Genomic DNA, 16,186 nt, shown 5'->3' on the forward strand with positions numbered 1-16,186 from the left:
GCCTTTCTTGGGTTAGAGAATCCCGATTTATACAAGGAGAAAAAGCGAACTCCAGGCAGCCTAGAGAACCTGCAGAAATCGGGCTATGATATCCCGATAGGAACCAACGGTTGCCCTACCCTGATTTCTTTCAATTGGGTTACGTTTCCCGACGATGTAATGCAAATTATCGAAATCGAATATTATTTCTGAAAAAAAGAAAAAAAGTAATATAAAAAAAAACGCGAGAATCTTCTCATTGAATGTGCTCCCGTCTCCAACTATCCCCTTCAACACAGCAGTAGCAGAGTAACTCCGCCCTCACCCTTGAATACCACTGATCCCCTAGCACCTTCAGAACCACACTCGCTCACTCTACACGCACCACCGGCCGTGTAAACCTGAAGGAGAGCAGAGCACCATTGTAGCTTTCCTCCCAAACCACACGCGTGTCTGCTGAATGCACAACCATATGGCGGCGACGGCGGCGTGGGCGCTGCTGCTGCTGCTGTCGGCGGCGGGGCGGTGCGCGGGGCAGGCACTGGTGCCCGGCGTGATGATCTTCGGGGACTCGGTGGTGGACGCCGGCAACAACAACCGCCTGGCCACGCTGGTGCGCGCCGACTTCCCGCCCTACGGCCGCGACTTCCCGGCCACCCACGCGCCCACCGGCCGCTTCTGCAACGGCAAGCTCGCCACCGACTACACCGGTACGCCGCAACAACGCATCCTGATCTTACCTCTGTTCGATCGTGTGCAAGCAAGGAGTGCTTAACTGACAATGTCGTGCACTCTCATGTAGTCGACAACCTGGGGCTCAGCTCGTACCCGCCGGCGTACCTGGGCGAGGAGGCGCAGACCGACAACAGGAGCCTCCTCCACGGCGCCAACTTCGCCTCCGGCGCCGCCGGTTACCTCGACGCCACCGCCGCGCTCTACGTACGTCACTCTCTCGCTCGCTGTCTCATCAATCCCGTCGGTCAAGCTAGCAGCCTAGCTAGGACACATGCATGCGCCAAGCCATGCCCGTGCACGAGCTAGCTATGGTTAAATACGGCGGGCACTAATGAAATGCACACACTCGGACGCACGCAGGGCGCGATCTCGCTGGGCCAGCAGCTGAACTACTTCAAGGAGTACCAGTCCAAGGTGGCCGCTGTCGCCGGCAGCTCGCGCGCGGCGGCGCTGACGTCGGGGTCCATCTACGTCGTGAGCGCCGGCACCAGCGACTACGTGCAGAACTACTACGTCAACGCCATGCTCGCTGCCGCCTACACGCCCGACCAGTTCGCCGACGCGCTCATGACGCCCTTCACTGCATTCATCGAGGTAACAAATCAAACTGACCATCTAGTAGAGTCATCTGAACTGCTGCAGAAAATCCAAGTTTCACTCTCAGTAACTAAAGCTGTATGCCTGTATCTCCTGCTATCGACTATCCAGAAAGAGCAGTGTTCGAGACTTCTAGTCGAGGGCAAAATTTGGATTTCGATGTCAACATTGTGCATGCAGACCAAATAATTATAATTAGTAACTCCTAAACTTCATCTGATAGTACTGACGGTAGTAGTATGTAGTTCTATCATGTCGGATTTCCTCTGCTTAATTAAACTCTATTGATTGCACCACATCAGAGCACTCCTAGATCGCGCTAGAGCGATCGACCTTTAGTAGAGTCTTAACGACGGTTCTCCATTTCTTCCATGGTTATCTGCATTGGATTCTCAAGGGCGGATCCTAGTATGCAGCGACCGATATCTAGACACTTTCAATCTTGAGCAGACAGGCAATTGAATAACTTGCAGTAGTGCGTAATGGATCGAAGGTCACAGTACCCATTTTTTCTCCCTGCGAGTAACACAGTACCTACGGGTAGGACCTCGGGGATTCAATGGCCTCGATCAGTAACTCCGCTGCTCAACCAACATGTGTTCCTGACGAGCGCTGTGAAATATCCTGCTATCAGTAGAGAAGGGTTTTACCGATCATAGTACATTTGAACAGTAGTGTAGTACTAGGAAATATTTTCCTGTTGCAGATATGTACTATCAAGACGCGGTAACTATCCCGTTGCGGATATCTGATCATGCATGTGCGAAAACACAGCGGCATCAATACCTGTCCCTGCTCTCCCAACACCACGCCACCAATCCTCGTAAATGCGCCATGGAAATCCATGGCCAAGGAAAACCTGCAACATTTCTCCCCGGCCGGTCAATGCTATTACTGCTTCCTCTGCAGTGTAGGGGGGCCTGTTCCTGCATTGAGGACACTGACACGGTTTGCCGTGGCCTACCTCGGCTGCAAGATCGTAACGACCCACCGAGCATGCAGTAAATGAATGCAGCCCATGAATTAAGCAATAATCACACCTGGGATAATTGTCTCATGTAGAAGTAGAAGAACCCATGCAACAGAATGTTTGTTTCTTTTTCTAACTGCATGCTCTAATTTCCTTGCTGAGTAACTGACGACTGATGGATGTATTGGCATGCAGAACCTGTACGGGCTTGGAGCGAGGCGGATCGGCGTGACATCGCTGCCGCCGATGGGGTGCCTGCCGGCGTCCGTTACCCTGTTTGGCGGTGGCGGTAGCAACGGCGGCTGCGTGGAGCGGCTGAACAACGACTCGCTGACCTTCAACACGAAGCTGCAGGCGGCGTCGGATGCGGTGAAGAAGCAGCGGCCGGACCTGAAGCTCGTCGTCTTCGACATCTACAACCCGCTGCTCAACCTCGTCAACGACCCCAACAGCGCCGGTACGTAACTTCGTCTTCAGTTTGCATCGTGTATGTGTCTTGGCGAGCAGGATGATGATGGATGTTGTCATCAAATTGCAGGTTTCTTCGAGGCTCGTCGGGCGTGCTGCGGGACGGGGACGATCGAGACGTCGGTGCTGTGCCACCAGGGGGCGCCGGGGACGTGCGCCAACGCCACGGGCTACGTCTTCTGGGACGGCTTCCACCCCACCGACGCAGCCAACAAGGTGCTCGCCGACGCGCTGCTCCTCCAGGGACTCCAGCTCATCTCATGATCTATCCATCCCGGAGACATCGTCTCATGCCTGTTTAATTAGCTAGCTACGCACCTTACCTTGCTTGTCATCTCTTCTAGCTAGTCAGTCTATTTTGTTTGCTTCCAGCGATTGATTTCCCCATGATGATCCTTAGGTGTATGGTTGCACTTGCTTGCAGCTTCGAGTGATGTGAATGTGGTGGCATGTAATAATGTCAGGATGCTTTTGGCACTACGCATGTACTACACATTTGCTACTCCGTTTTAGTCATCTGTAAGACAAAGGTACTATGAAATAAGGAACATTTGAGCTATCCACTTTCCAGTACACGATATGACAACTTCTAATCAGAGGTTTCCAGGCATTCGTAGTCAACACACCACGACCCATTGTGATACTTCTGGCACAGTGATCCATATGGCATGATAATAACAAAAAATTATAGGGTAGCATAAGAAAGAAACATGAGTGAGGCATAGCCATTTCCGTGCTACGCATTTTTTAGGCAGGTAGCACTGTAGATATATAGCTCCTGCAAAGCTCGTGCCGCAGATCAATGCGCCTGAGCAGGCACGGCCCACTAGCCGGCCTTCATGTGCTAAACCACTGCACGGCCATCTGAGGCGCTTTCAATGCACTGCATGCCAGGTTATCACTTATCAGGATGCAACAATCTTTCCAACAGCTTGCAACCAGCAACTGTTTTACTTCACCGTAAAACTGGGAAGGTGCGCATTTCATATTTTCATTCCATCAAATAAGTTTGTTTCCAATAATTCTCTGGTGTTAAAAATGTAGAGCAATAAAACCAAGTACATTCACCGTGAATGATTCACGGCAGTAAACACCGCAAGAATCTGATACAACATGGCTGCACCTCTCTATTCACAGCAGCAAAACATGACGGGACACCGTATCTACGAGAGTTCAAACCCAGTATTCGAGCTGATTGCGTACACGAGCTTGCTCTTCAGTGTGCTTGACCTCTTGTATGTTGGAAGCTGCGATGCATCCAAAGGAACAAGGAAAGATATAGGGTTACATGTTTAGACCATTGCTCAATGCTCAATGTGAAGTTGTTCTGAGTTAGGATGGTGAACAAGTTGGACATATTATGAAAGCTGGAGAAACTACATGGATATGATATGGTTGTGTACCTTGAGCGTGTTGTAACATGTCGAAGCAGATGGAAGACGATCCACATCTTGCCCTCCAATTGTAGCCCAAAGTGGCACGTCACATGGAACCTGGGTAAACAATGACATGTGGAACTTGCTATATCAATCAATTTGCTGATAGAAAAAGAAAAGGTATTCTCGGTCTGCTTGAACAAACCTTGTGAATTGTGAAACAAGGTTGCAGGTACTTGAATCCTAGTAGTGGAGCTCGTGAACAGCTTGTCACAAACTTCAGTAGCAGGCAACGATCGGTCGGCTTAAATCCTTTGATGACCTGCATATTCCAACACCCAACATGCCATTACGACTGTTTCAATTCATCACGGTAAGATAGTATTTGCATTGCAGTTGGGCAGCAGAACTGATATTTGGCCAGACCAATTGATTGTGTGCATAGCATACCAATGAGCAGCAAAACAGAATAAATGGCCATCATATTCAACAGATATATCATTTAGCACAAAAGAAAAGGTCACAAGCATCACAAGGAGATAGCCTGGGGATGTAGTATGACAGCAATTTGGAGAGTGACGTTTCAGAATGATCTGATGTTACATTGTTATAGATTGAAAGCTTCGTTGGTACAACCCCTAGTGGACTGGCTGCTAAACATCTTTGTACAATGCTCTCTTTTTTAGCCCATTTTTTCCCACCTTGATGTAATCCCATGGACTTGAAATTTGAATTAGAGTTTGTACAGCTCTTTTTTAAAGTAATAAAAAAATTACGCCTTAGGGGGCTTCCCCTACAGTAATGTTGCTAAAAAAAGTATGACAGCAATAAGTTTTCAGCATTATGCAAAGCTGGCAGGTAATAAACGCTTGTCTACTTTTTTATTTTCTCTACAAGGGATTGGGGAGTTGAATGATACATGATCAGTAACTTCCTAAATAATCAATTCATGAACTGGCAAGTTATTTATGTGGGCTACACCCTGTCGATACTGTAATTTGTATCATCTAATGGTCCAAAGGGAGTTTGTACCATTGTACCTAGATAGGTTTGAACCCAAGATCTGTGATGCATCGAGTTAAAAGACCATGACGAGGCAACTACACATACCTCCCAGAAGAGTTTAACAGTTCGACTTGACTCGGTATAACCACCAGTGTACTTGGTGTGGTTCCGCAGGTCATCGACATCAAAATCCTGGGATCCGCCTGAAAGTAACTGTATGTGGAAATCATACATTAGCACTGTAGAAAAAAGTAAGTGTAGAAATGCAAACTACTAACTGCCCTTGCTATGGAAGATAGAACAAATGGAAGCTTGTCCTTGCTATGTTCGTGCTTTTGTACTAAAAATATTCAGGAATTGTGTAAAAGTGCACTATCTTAGTGACGGATGTATATTTAACTATTCCCAAGACGTCAGCTGCAAAGTACTACTTTCAGGGCTTATCATATATCATTACATTAATAATATGTTTTGGGTCTTGGCTGCAAATTAGTATTATGGTATCCCAGATAAAGTACCTACTTTAATTTCTCTTCCTCTGTTCCTAATTAAGTGTCACAGATTTGCCTAGATTCACATGTATCTAGACGCGTTTTAGTGTGTAGATACATGCGAAACTAGAAAAATCTGCGATAGTCAATTTGGAACGGAGGGAGTAACTATTTTAAATTAATAATTTTGATTTACAAAATCTTAACAATACAGCAAACTCAAGAGTTTTTAAATGTTGATATTTGCATCCAACTGTATAGTCTTAAAATTTTATGTTACTATTCTAATTCAAAGGATTTTAGGTTCTTTTCTAGTATCATCCTTTACGGGCAATTCAATTTCAGTAGTATCAATAAAGGATGGGGGAGTTACCTGGTTAAATTCATTTGCATTAAACAAGCTCAGCCAAGATGGTGAGATGAGATCACTGAGTCCTCTGTAAAATGCATTTGAAAACGGAAGTATCTGCAGGGTTTATGATTTTATCAAATAATTTACTTACTAATTCAGAAAAGAAAAAAAAGCTACAAGTCATTACAAATATGAGGCAAATAACAAACCTGGCGGTTAAGCTTGAAATCTGCCATCGCATGAACGTACTGCATTCTATTTTCATTCGTAACGGAGATATTTTTACCACCCGGTCTCAGTTCATGCACAATTCTTTTCCCGCCTAACTCTTCAGTCAGAGTAAAATCCAAGCAAAGGTCTTCCACGTCCCCTTCATAGTGCTGTTTGGTGAAAAACCCAGTAGAGTTGTTGTAAAAAAATGTATCTATCAGATTTTATCAGAACTATACCTAAAATAAATAGTCTTTAGTCTATAAGGAAATCTATCATTATCATAGCAGATCATAGAGAACTATCAATCCAAAAACCACAATAAACTTTATTGAAGATTAATTAAATGACATGATCAACGTTTAAAGAAGAAACAAAAATAAAATACTAGAATACCTTGAGTTGCATTAGACTTCTATAAAGCTCAGAATCAAGTGTTGATAATTCATCCAAAAAACTATAGCGGCCTAGAAGTTTTTGCACAAATACTTGTGAAAAACAGTAGTCCAAGAGAATCCCCTCATATAGTGCTTTGCCAACAACTCGACCAAGAAATTCAATCATATCAATGCCATTGTCCAACAGCTTAGCAGAACTGCTTGGAATTAAGCTACTATCAGATGTTGATGTTTGTGAAAACAGTCCATAGCTGTTCAAAAGGAAGGGAAGAAAAAAGATAGTATCAGCGCTTATGTGTTGGAGAAACAAAGATTAAAGAAATCATAATTTCCCATAAAGCATACTCTGGACTGAAGGCAGCCTTGGACATATCAGTTAAGAACTCCTTTGATAGACCACCATAGTCCAAACCAGCTTCAGGGAGGCCACATTCACTGACAAACGATACATGAATGCAAGATTTCAGCTTTGATCTAAGACAATTCAACTGCCTATATCCATCTTCAACAATGTGACCTCGTCGAATAACTATCTCGATGGATCCCGGACCTGGCCCAGAGACTTCACCCGTAACTCTTCGAGATGCCTTGTCTAACTCAATAAATTCTCTAAACATCTGTACTCTGAATAAAATTCATCAAATGATGTTAAGAAAAATTAGTACCGTATAAGACTGCTAAAATGTTAAACAATATGTCCTGCTTCTATACATAAATTAGATGTTAGAACTTAGAACTCATCAAGCAATCCCTTAAAATATATGCATCACTAAGATATACTGTCTTAGTTTCAAGCATAATTGCATCCAGTTGTATACTGCAATACATGCATAATACGGCCAATAAATAAGTCTAAATAGTTAAATACCTCTCCTCAAATGGATATACATGTGGTACGGTGGTAAGGACAGAGCTGCGGGTAGGAATTCCTGAAGTACTTCCTGCTAAAGTAGCAAAGGCTGCCTCATGGGCTCTGGCAGCAGCTGCAATTGGAATCCTGCCAGTTCTGGCAGGTGCCAGCCACAGGGATTTGGGGCAGAACCTATGTCTGCTGTCCCTTTCATAGAGTAAATTAAGACATCTGACTGTCACGTCTATAAGAGGCTTGTTGCTGCTTCCACTATTCTGAAGGAAAGAATTGTACACAAACGTATTGAGGGCTGATGCAATCTTCCGTTGTTGCTCTAGAGTGAAAGGAACCTGTAGAGTCAGAGAAGGGAAAGCACGTCATCAAAAGGGGGAGAGAGAGGGGGGCAGGGGGAGTGGGGGTGAGACAATATTACCTGTTTCTCATAAAACTCAATATCATCTAGCACAAGTAATAGATGTCCATATATTGCACAGAACAGATGCAACATGCACATTATATCCTTCCCAATACCTTCAGATCCTTGCCTCATAGTTTCAATATCCCATAAAACTAATGCAACATCATTAGAATTTTCAGAATTCAAAGGACTGCCACTCAAATTGGTGTCATCTGCATCACTTGGTTTTCCCTTAATCTTCTGGAGCACATTTACCCACTTGTTTGGTGTGTCCTTGGCATTCCTTCTTTGCCTTGTGGAGGATATTTGTTCACCTGAGCTACTTCCAGCCAATTGTTTATCATGCTCAGGTTCCTCTGATTTGTGGATAGCTTGGCCAAAAATGGATATTTCTAGTGTCCCCCATAAATCAACAAGAAATCCCGGGGTGAAAGAGAGCATGTTGAGGATAGGCAATGGACCAACAAGTGGGTTCAGAGAAGAGAAAATTCTGAGCATGTAATAGTAAAAGCATATAACATCTGTCAATTTTAGGCTCCGAAAATGAACCTGCCTTAGGGTTAGGTCATGGTTGGTTTCTCTCTTGCACGAAACATACTCCTTTGCCAGTACCAATAGCTTTCTAAGGTGCCACTGCTGGTAAATTGGCTTTAGAAGGTCCATAAACAATGTTCTCGTTTCTTCAGTAATTGATGTATCATGAGTGGCACTATCATCAACCTGTTGAAGCCTTCCCTTGCTTTCTTCCAAACATTTCAGTAAGTTTTGGGAAATAGAACTAATAGCATCAACATATAGGCAACAGTCTAGCCCTTGAATGAAGCAACCCGAATTGGACAAATCATCATGCTCTGTGGCTAAAGTTACAAGATTTCCAAGAGCCCAGCCACAGTAGGGAATGGTACTTGCACTAGCACCAGAAACCTCTGACTGCTCTAGCTTAGCTATTTCTTCAAATATTTTATCCTTGGAGATCTGCTACAACCTGCCATGGCTTGATCAGTTCGACTTTTACATGCCAATCTTTAAAAAATCACATCGAATAAATCATGAAAAAAATGTAAACTGAAAGTGTTTGATCGCTACAATGATAAGCATGTTAGGTTCTCACTGCAATTCAGCACATACAGTGAAATCGACTTTTTTTTATCAAGATGCCAAAATGATGTGGCCACTATATAGAAATAATATGCCTAAGGACTTGCAGATGGGTAGAACATGATAATGGAATAATATATATGATCTTTCACAAATTCGCTAGTTCACTTACCATTTAGGCACAGCATAACATATCAAAATTTCAATAGCTCGTATTAGTGTCCTATGTTAATACACCAACATACAGAATTTTAGAGCAGTACATTGACCACCAGCAGAGTAAATACTACTTAGAATAAAACAATTACCACTTCAAAAATATTGCAGACCAGCTATAACACACAACTTTGCAAGTTGCGACCACTGAGGAATCACTACATGGATAACACAATTCAGTATAATGTCAACAACACAGGAATTTTTCAGTTCAATGTCCGACTCCACCAAGAGAAAATGCTTCTACAGAAAAGTAATGCAACATGCCAAACGCCAATGTCTATATCTACATTATAATATTCTTACCAGTAAAATGCTGAGAGACGGTTGCAGTACAGATATGTGTTTTAAAGCAGGTAACAGAAGAGGTGGCAGACGTTTGCAGAGATACGGAATTGTGAGTATAAGTGTGAAGTATTGCTTTGCAGCACCAGTTAGATCAACACCCCTGTCTGATCTTGTGGTGTTGAAAGGCCGTAATGCAACAGTGACTGCACTAGCAGTAATCAGGAGCTGGTCATCTGGGGCGATCACAGAATCTATCTTCCCTGGGGTAGCATGGGGACCATAACATTTTATATATCTCCTCACACAGCTATATGTACCACTCTTTCTTGTGCCAATAAATTCAATCAAACTCTCCACAGAGGCATCAGCAGCTCTAGTATTCTCACTTGTTAAGTTTTTCCATGTTTTGCAATCAGTTAATGAGATGGCCAACCGCATAGTAATAGCAGTAATTTCAACCATGTTTACATCCTTGCAGCAAGAATTGTCACACCTGGCAAGAATGCAAGAGCACAGCGAAATCAGCTTTTTTGCCTGATAAAGCCAGATAGATCTCTCTTCTGGAGAACCCACAGCAAAGGAACAGAAATTTCTGCTTGCATCTACATAGAAAAGATACATGTCAGTTGAAAAGGGCATCTTCTAAACGTACCTGCCCAAACAATTTGGATTTTTACCGAAAGACTAAATCTAGTCTAGCTCAAAAAAATTATGGTTAACCCTATTTACCCTATGACAATTTAGCATGATCCTGTAGTCATATTATGCATTGATCACGTAATAATTTTGCCTTATCTTCAAATATGCATATGCTGGTGGGCTTCTATCAGTAGTCAGTATAGATTTGGTCTATCATGAATGAAAGAAGCAAAATATGTTGTTGCCACCCGGTGGCAATACCACCCCACTCATTGCCGTCCGATCAATCATTGAGATTGATGTTTTCATTTGTTAATTGGATCATCTTCTGTAAATAGACTGCACATGAACACTATTGACAGTCATTAGGCTCCTGCATGTAGCAGGTTCCCTGTATATTGTCAGTGATTAGTCTCGTACACATCCGCGTGAAAGTAATACAAAGCAGGTCGCCTGCAGCTGGGGAATATCACGTGGTCTAGTTCTACATGCAGCTAGCTACCACTGGCAAATTAATTAATGTGAACATTTTATCTCTCATTCACACTCAATAGCATGTGCCAGTCAGGAAGAAGTCGAGGTCAAAGTGCAGGTATGCCCGGACCATGCTCGCCGGAGGTGGCGAAACGAGCATGAAGGCCGGAGGAACCCTGTAAGAGAAGCGCCGCACCGACGGTACGTGGAGCTCCAGCCCGAAGTACCAGCCACCAAGGTTGCCGAGCGAGAGGGTGGTGACCCGAGGGCAGCAGAGTCGTCGTTGGGCGGTGACGACGCATGACGAGGGCGAAGCTAGCTTGTAGGAAAGGTGGATGCGGTCCACGGTTGAGCACCAGGGCGACGAGCAGCGGAGCGGCGTCCACGATGGCATGGAGCTCCGTGAGCAGCACGACGCACCTGCGCAGCCGCAGCTTCTCTTCCAGCGCGAAGGATGACCTTTGTGTGTCCGACGATGGCATGAGGCGCGCGGAGGGTGTCGGAAGGAAGGGCGGCGTCGTGGAGGCTGTAGCGCAGTCCGGCGGGGAGACATGTGTTGGAACTAATGTTGTTCAGTAGTATGTTACATGCAAACTGCATGCGTGTGTGCTGCTAGGTAGTTTTGATCTGGCTATATAAAGCCATGGAATCAGGTTGTAAGTTGAGAAGAGAAGGAATACAATGGAAAGAGCACATGTGTGGGTGCTGCAAAAACTCCATGCGTGTGTGGTCTTTATCTTCTCCATTCAGTTAATGTGTGTGAACACAAGGAATACAATGGAAAGTGCAGCGAGAAGCCAACAGCATGTCGTTGAGCTGCGCTACTAACACGCTCACCGCTCCTGTGATCCCCTACGAACAAACTAATTCATCGATCTCACCGTACCAGTTCGTCGTACCCGCCAGACGAATAGGTATACCTCTAGGCTCTAGTACGACACAAACGCAAACATAGAGACATATTGGAGTAGTACTTGGCAATCAATTGGAGCTGAGGTAGACAATTTAACTTGTTAGCTGGACGCTCCAGACTACACTGTTACAATGCTGCAGGTTACACTGTTACATGCACCTGCTAACACTGGCATCGTCGCATGCATGTCACAAAATTATCTCACATAATTATAGTTGTCCATTTGGTACGATGGTCTAATCAACTCAAGAATTCCGAATCTCATGCATGATCGGACGACGGCTGATGGGGTGGTATTGCCACCGGGTGGCAACAAATCCACACTCATGAAAGAAACCATGCCGAAAGAGTATAACTTGGACCGACTTCATGATTCTTATGATCATATCCACCAAACCTTGTTCTGCATGTTGAAGTTAAATTTCAACTACTTAATTCGTTGAAATAATATTCTATGGTCACCAAGACTCATACAATAAGACTATGAGTAATTGTCTCATTGATAAACTTACCGTAAAACCCCAGATATCAAGTTTGTGGACAGTGGCGATAATAGAATTAAGTTGAAAAACAGAAGGTTGTAAAACATCATTCTGGCCTATGAGGCTATGTAGCTACATTCTCGTCCATTAGATAATTACTGGAGATTTAAGGTCTTCCAGCCCAGTGAATCAAGGGTTTAAAGCAAAATTTATTACTCCCTCCGGTTCAAAATAATTGCCCAAAAATGGATGATTCTACACACTATATGCTTATCATATTGCATTGTTTCAACGGTGAGTATATATAATATATCAACAAGTACAAATCTACAGCACGCCATGTATTGACTGTCCAAATGTGAACTTTGACATGTAAATAACTTTTTAAATGGTTAAACCACAATTATATGGAACTTTTTTTAATACAAATACAATAGTATCAATTTTTCGTAACATAGCCCACATTATTGAAAACATAGGGCAGCCTGGTGCATGAAGCTCCCGCTTTGCGCAGGGCCCAGGGTCCGGGGAGGGGTCAGACCACATTGGGTCATTGTACGCAGCCTTTCCTTGCAATTTTTGCAAGAGGCTGTTTCCACGACATTACTGAAAACATAGCCCGCATATTTTTTCACCAATAATTGGCCAAAGCTTGAATTTGGGTAGGTCAAAATACGTCTCAAAAAGAGAAAGGTAGATAGTAGTTAATTTATGTTTAGTTTACAGTTGATTATATTTTCAGATAAGGTCATCCTCATACAGGGCCCGTATAATATCCACAGAAATTTAAAAAAAAAAAGGAAAAAAGGGTTATGTTTCTAAATTGTTCAGCCTGACCAGAAACAGCAATATCGCTAAAGTAGATGTTTGACTAGTAAAAATTCATACCGAATGAGTTTATGCTATTCAAGATGATTCTGAAGCATCTTGAGATAGACTTCACAGTCTTGGTCTGCTGCCCCTTGTACCAGCTTGATGGTTGAGTAATGAAGAAAAGAAATGGCCTGAGCATCTTGATTGATATCCATTGATTTGTCAGGTTGATGTCAGGCTCGTTTATTAATACTTCCCACTTTTCATGAAGTTGTTCTGAAACCTTTTTCATGACATGGTACCTTCTCCATACTCGCTGGCACAAGTAAAAAACTAATAAGGGAATCCAGTAAATGAGTATACAGCACAAAAAAAACCACTCAAGCACATATGAACCCTTTCCTAGGGCTTCACATATACTTTTACAATGTGAATTATAAGCTTTTTTCCACATGGTTAGCAAAAAAAAAAAAAAACACAGAAAGAATTAACATATTGGATTAGGCACGTAGATCTAAAAATTTAGGTGCCTCTGGATGTGAGTATAAGGGTAAACGACAAAATAATATATTAAGTATTGATAGATCACCAAAGTCATGCTTCATCACTTATTGGATATTCCAGCTAGCTAGGCACACAATACCCTTAACTTCCAATACATACCAACAACCATTGGTCTCAGTATTTGTTGTGGTGTGTGCACAGGAGGTCCAACCTTTACATTGCACTCCTCCATCTCTTCAATTAAATCTTCAACTAGAACAGTAGATCCTCCCATCCATCTGTGAATCATCCCTCCCCAAAACAGCTGAACAACTTCACGCTCTCTCAGCGTCAACCAAAAAAGTCGGCCGCAAATTTGAAATAAACAGTATCGATATTTGCCAGTATGAATGGTCATTGCTTCATGACTAGATATCACATTCTGCTAGCCGTATGAGCATTATTGGTGTGCTCAAGCTAAGGGCAAGCTTGTAGTTCACAGTATAACCATCAAAACATTGAAGCTTATCTTATCTCCTAAGAATAATCATTATGCTTATTCAAACTGTGATACCCACAAGTAAACAAAAAGGATGGATCATGAAATTGAGAATTTCTTTATAAAATAGTCATTTGAGATTTATTTGTGAATCTGCTAGTGCCCTTTGCATGAAACTAATTATTAGTTTCTGGGCAGGTCAGCGGGATCTTGTGATCGAGAATTTTGAGAATCGCAGCAAGTAAAGTTAGCAAATTCAGTTAACCCTTCAGGGTAAAGCAATAACAGAAGATCGAGTTGCTACGCTTGGATAGTTTACCCAACATCAACATGGGGGTACGTTCTGTTCAAAAAAAAAAACATGGGGGTCCGTTGCTGCGTAATTGGGACTACGGCTTTGGAATGGCTGCATAGTTTCCAGACTCCACACTCACTACAAAGCTGAAAATCCTGAAGCTCCAGTGTTTCTTTGCTACGATGCTCACGCTCAAACCTGAATCCAGCTCCTGGATTTGGCGCCAGCAACGCAAGCATCCAGGTCAGGAACGTCTAATTAAATGTGCGTCTAAGTTCTTAGGATTCAGGGATTCACGTGGAACCAGGATTAGAGCAACATCCCTGAAACATGTACCGGGTCAGACGTGATTCAAGCTAATCAAATCACCGTCCCGAAATTCTCCATATCAATTGCTTATGTCAGACAGGTGAGCGGCGTCCTAGATCCACCAAAACTAGCAGAATTAATTGAGAAAGCAACTCGTTGGTCACGAGCGGCAGCCGGATTTCAGGTAGATTGGGTGCGCGGGAGCTGGTCGCTATCGGGTAGGTAGGTGCGTGAGAGGCAGCGGCATGGTACGGCGAGGGAAGGTACCTGGACGGTGAGGGCGGCGGCGGCGGCGCGGCGGAGGTGGCTGCGGAGCTGCCGCTCCTCGGAGACCTTCTGCAGCAGCGCGTCGCGGGTGATCTCCTTCGCGCTCGACCCCCGCAGAGACACCTGAGAGGAAAATTGGTTGAGGCGGGGAGGAAAGGAGCGGAGGAGGCTGGCCGAGGAAAGAGATGGAGGTACCTGGCGGTGGCCGGAGGGCGGGACCGACATCGCCGCCGGCGAGGAGGGAGGCTACTTTTGCGGCCGTGGGCCGTGGCGCGGGAGCCGAGAGACGGTCAGACTCAGACAGATGGACGCGTCCACGGGTGGGTCGTCGTCATTGTGACCAGACCCGATTGCGTTCAAAGATTGTTTTGTTTTGTTTTCCAATTTACAGTACGATTTAGGGAAGAGAAACTTGGTCGATGCAGGAAAGTAACAAGGTCAGAAATAGAAAAAATCACAATGTTTTTTTTAAGGCACACAGTACAAACGATGACGCTCATGTACATACGCATACACTTACCCTTATGAATGCACACACAGGCACACCATACCTTATGAGTACAAAACAAGACTTTTCGGGGTAAGTTCTTTGGCTTAAACAGGGCATTTTATTCATGTTATTATTCCCGCGTCGAGAGGGGAGGCAGGCTTATACCATTATGCTCACGAGCAAAATCAACGGCTTGTGCCTACTTTCGCACACCTCCATTACTCTTTAGCATCCGCCACCTCTCATTCCCCCATCGCATTGTAATGCCAAGTCTTGTCCGAGTGAAGCGGCCAAGAGCACATATCTGAATATTTCATAGGAAGAACACAAAAAAGTTATAATTTTGCTATTTTAAATGCATAGGAGTTTTCTAAGAAAAATATAAACAAGGTCGAAGATCATGTTTATATTTTTCAACACTTACAAGAAAATTCTATTCTGTAGGAATTCTTCTGTGCAATTATATGGCATAGACATCATAAGTTTACTTTTTAACCGCAATTCTCCGTTTTCTTCATAATGATTCGTTTGTTCAAGATTGGTCTTTTCCTTTAAGTGGAGTGTAGTCAGTAATACAAAGGGCCACCGGGGAACCACCTGTTCTTGGTGCAAAAAAATAACTTCTAGTTGCAAAAAATAGGCATGTGCATGTTTGTTTTTTTTTTTTTTTTGAAACCGAGGCAAAAGCTTTGCCTCATTCATTAATTAAGTAGAAGGTGCTCAGTTTTTAGGAGAAAACCAGGCGAAAACCAACAACAACCGGGCCAAAGCCACACTCACAACCACACACACTCGGCCACAAGGGACACACCTAGCCACCCTGGCTACCCACAAAAGCCACACAAAGGCGAAGCTTAAGTCGGCCTATGCCAAACAGATGGCTCTTCGAGGAGAGACCGGCAGCCTTCGATTCGAAGACGAGCCCCGGAAAGGAGATGCGCAAGACCTGCGCCGAGTAGGACCTTCATCGAACAGCCCCATGAAGGTCATCGTACACCGCCCAAAGGCAGCTTCGACTTCACAGCGAGAGGAGACCAACACGAAGACACTCGAACACGCCGGAACGGAGCC

At 44.0% G+C, this 16,186-nt stretch overlaps 2 protein-coding genes across 2 annotated transcripts; one reads left to right on the forward strand and one right to left on the reverse strand.

Moving 5' to 3' along the window:
• Positions 1–439: 439 nt before the first annotated feature.
• Positions 440–3,013, forward strand: LOC124700018 (GDSL esterase/lipase At5g03810-like). Its single transcript, XM_047232218.1, has 5 exons — positions 440–689; positions 782–918; positions 1,075–1,308; positions 2,477–2,738; positions 2,820–3,013. Exons 1-5 carry the CDS (start codon positions 440–442, stop codon positions 3,011–3,013), a joined length of 1,077 nt encoding a protein of 358 aa, XP_047088174.1.
• A 711-nt stretch (positions 3,014–3,724) lies between these two features.
• On the reverse strand, positions 3,725–14,850 carry LOC124697016 (E3 ubiquitin-protein ligase UPL7-like). Its single transcript, XM_047229661.1, has 13 exons — positions 14,626–14,850; positions 12,848–13,088; positions 9,470–10,053; positions 7,865–8,827; positions 7,450–7,781; positions 6,927–7,205; positions 6,580–6,832; positions 6,183–6,353; positions 5,995–6,087; positions 5,236–5,343; positions 4,331–4,447; positions 4,153–4,242; positions 3,725–3,996 (listed from the first exon to the last, which is right to left on the reverse strand). The coding sequence occupies exons 1-13, from the start codon at positions 14,848–14,850 to the stop codon at positions 3,913–3,915; spliced, it is 3,540 nt and encodes a 1,179-aa protein (XP_047085617.1). The 3' UTR covers positions 3,725–3,912.
• Between the last annotated feature and the right edge of the window lie 1,336 nt (positions 14,851–16,186).

This window comes from Lolium rigidum, chromosome 3, assembly GCF_022539505.1.
Source record: "Lolium rigidum isolate FL_2022 chromosome 3, APGP_CSIRO_Lrig_0.1, whole genome shotgun sequence".
NCBI classification, from domain to species: Eukaryota; Viridiplantae; Streptophyta; class Magnoliopsida; order Poales; family Poaceae; genus Lolium; species Lolium rigidum.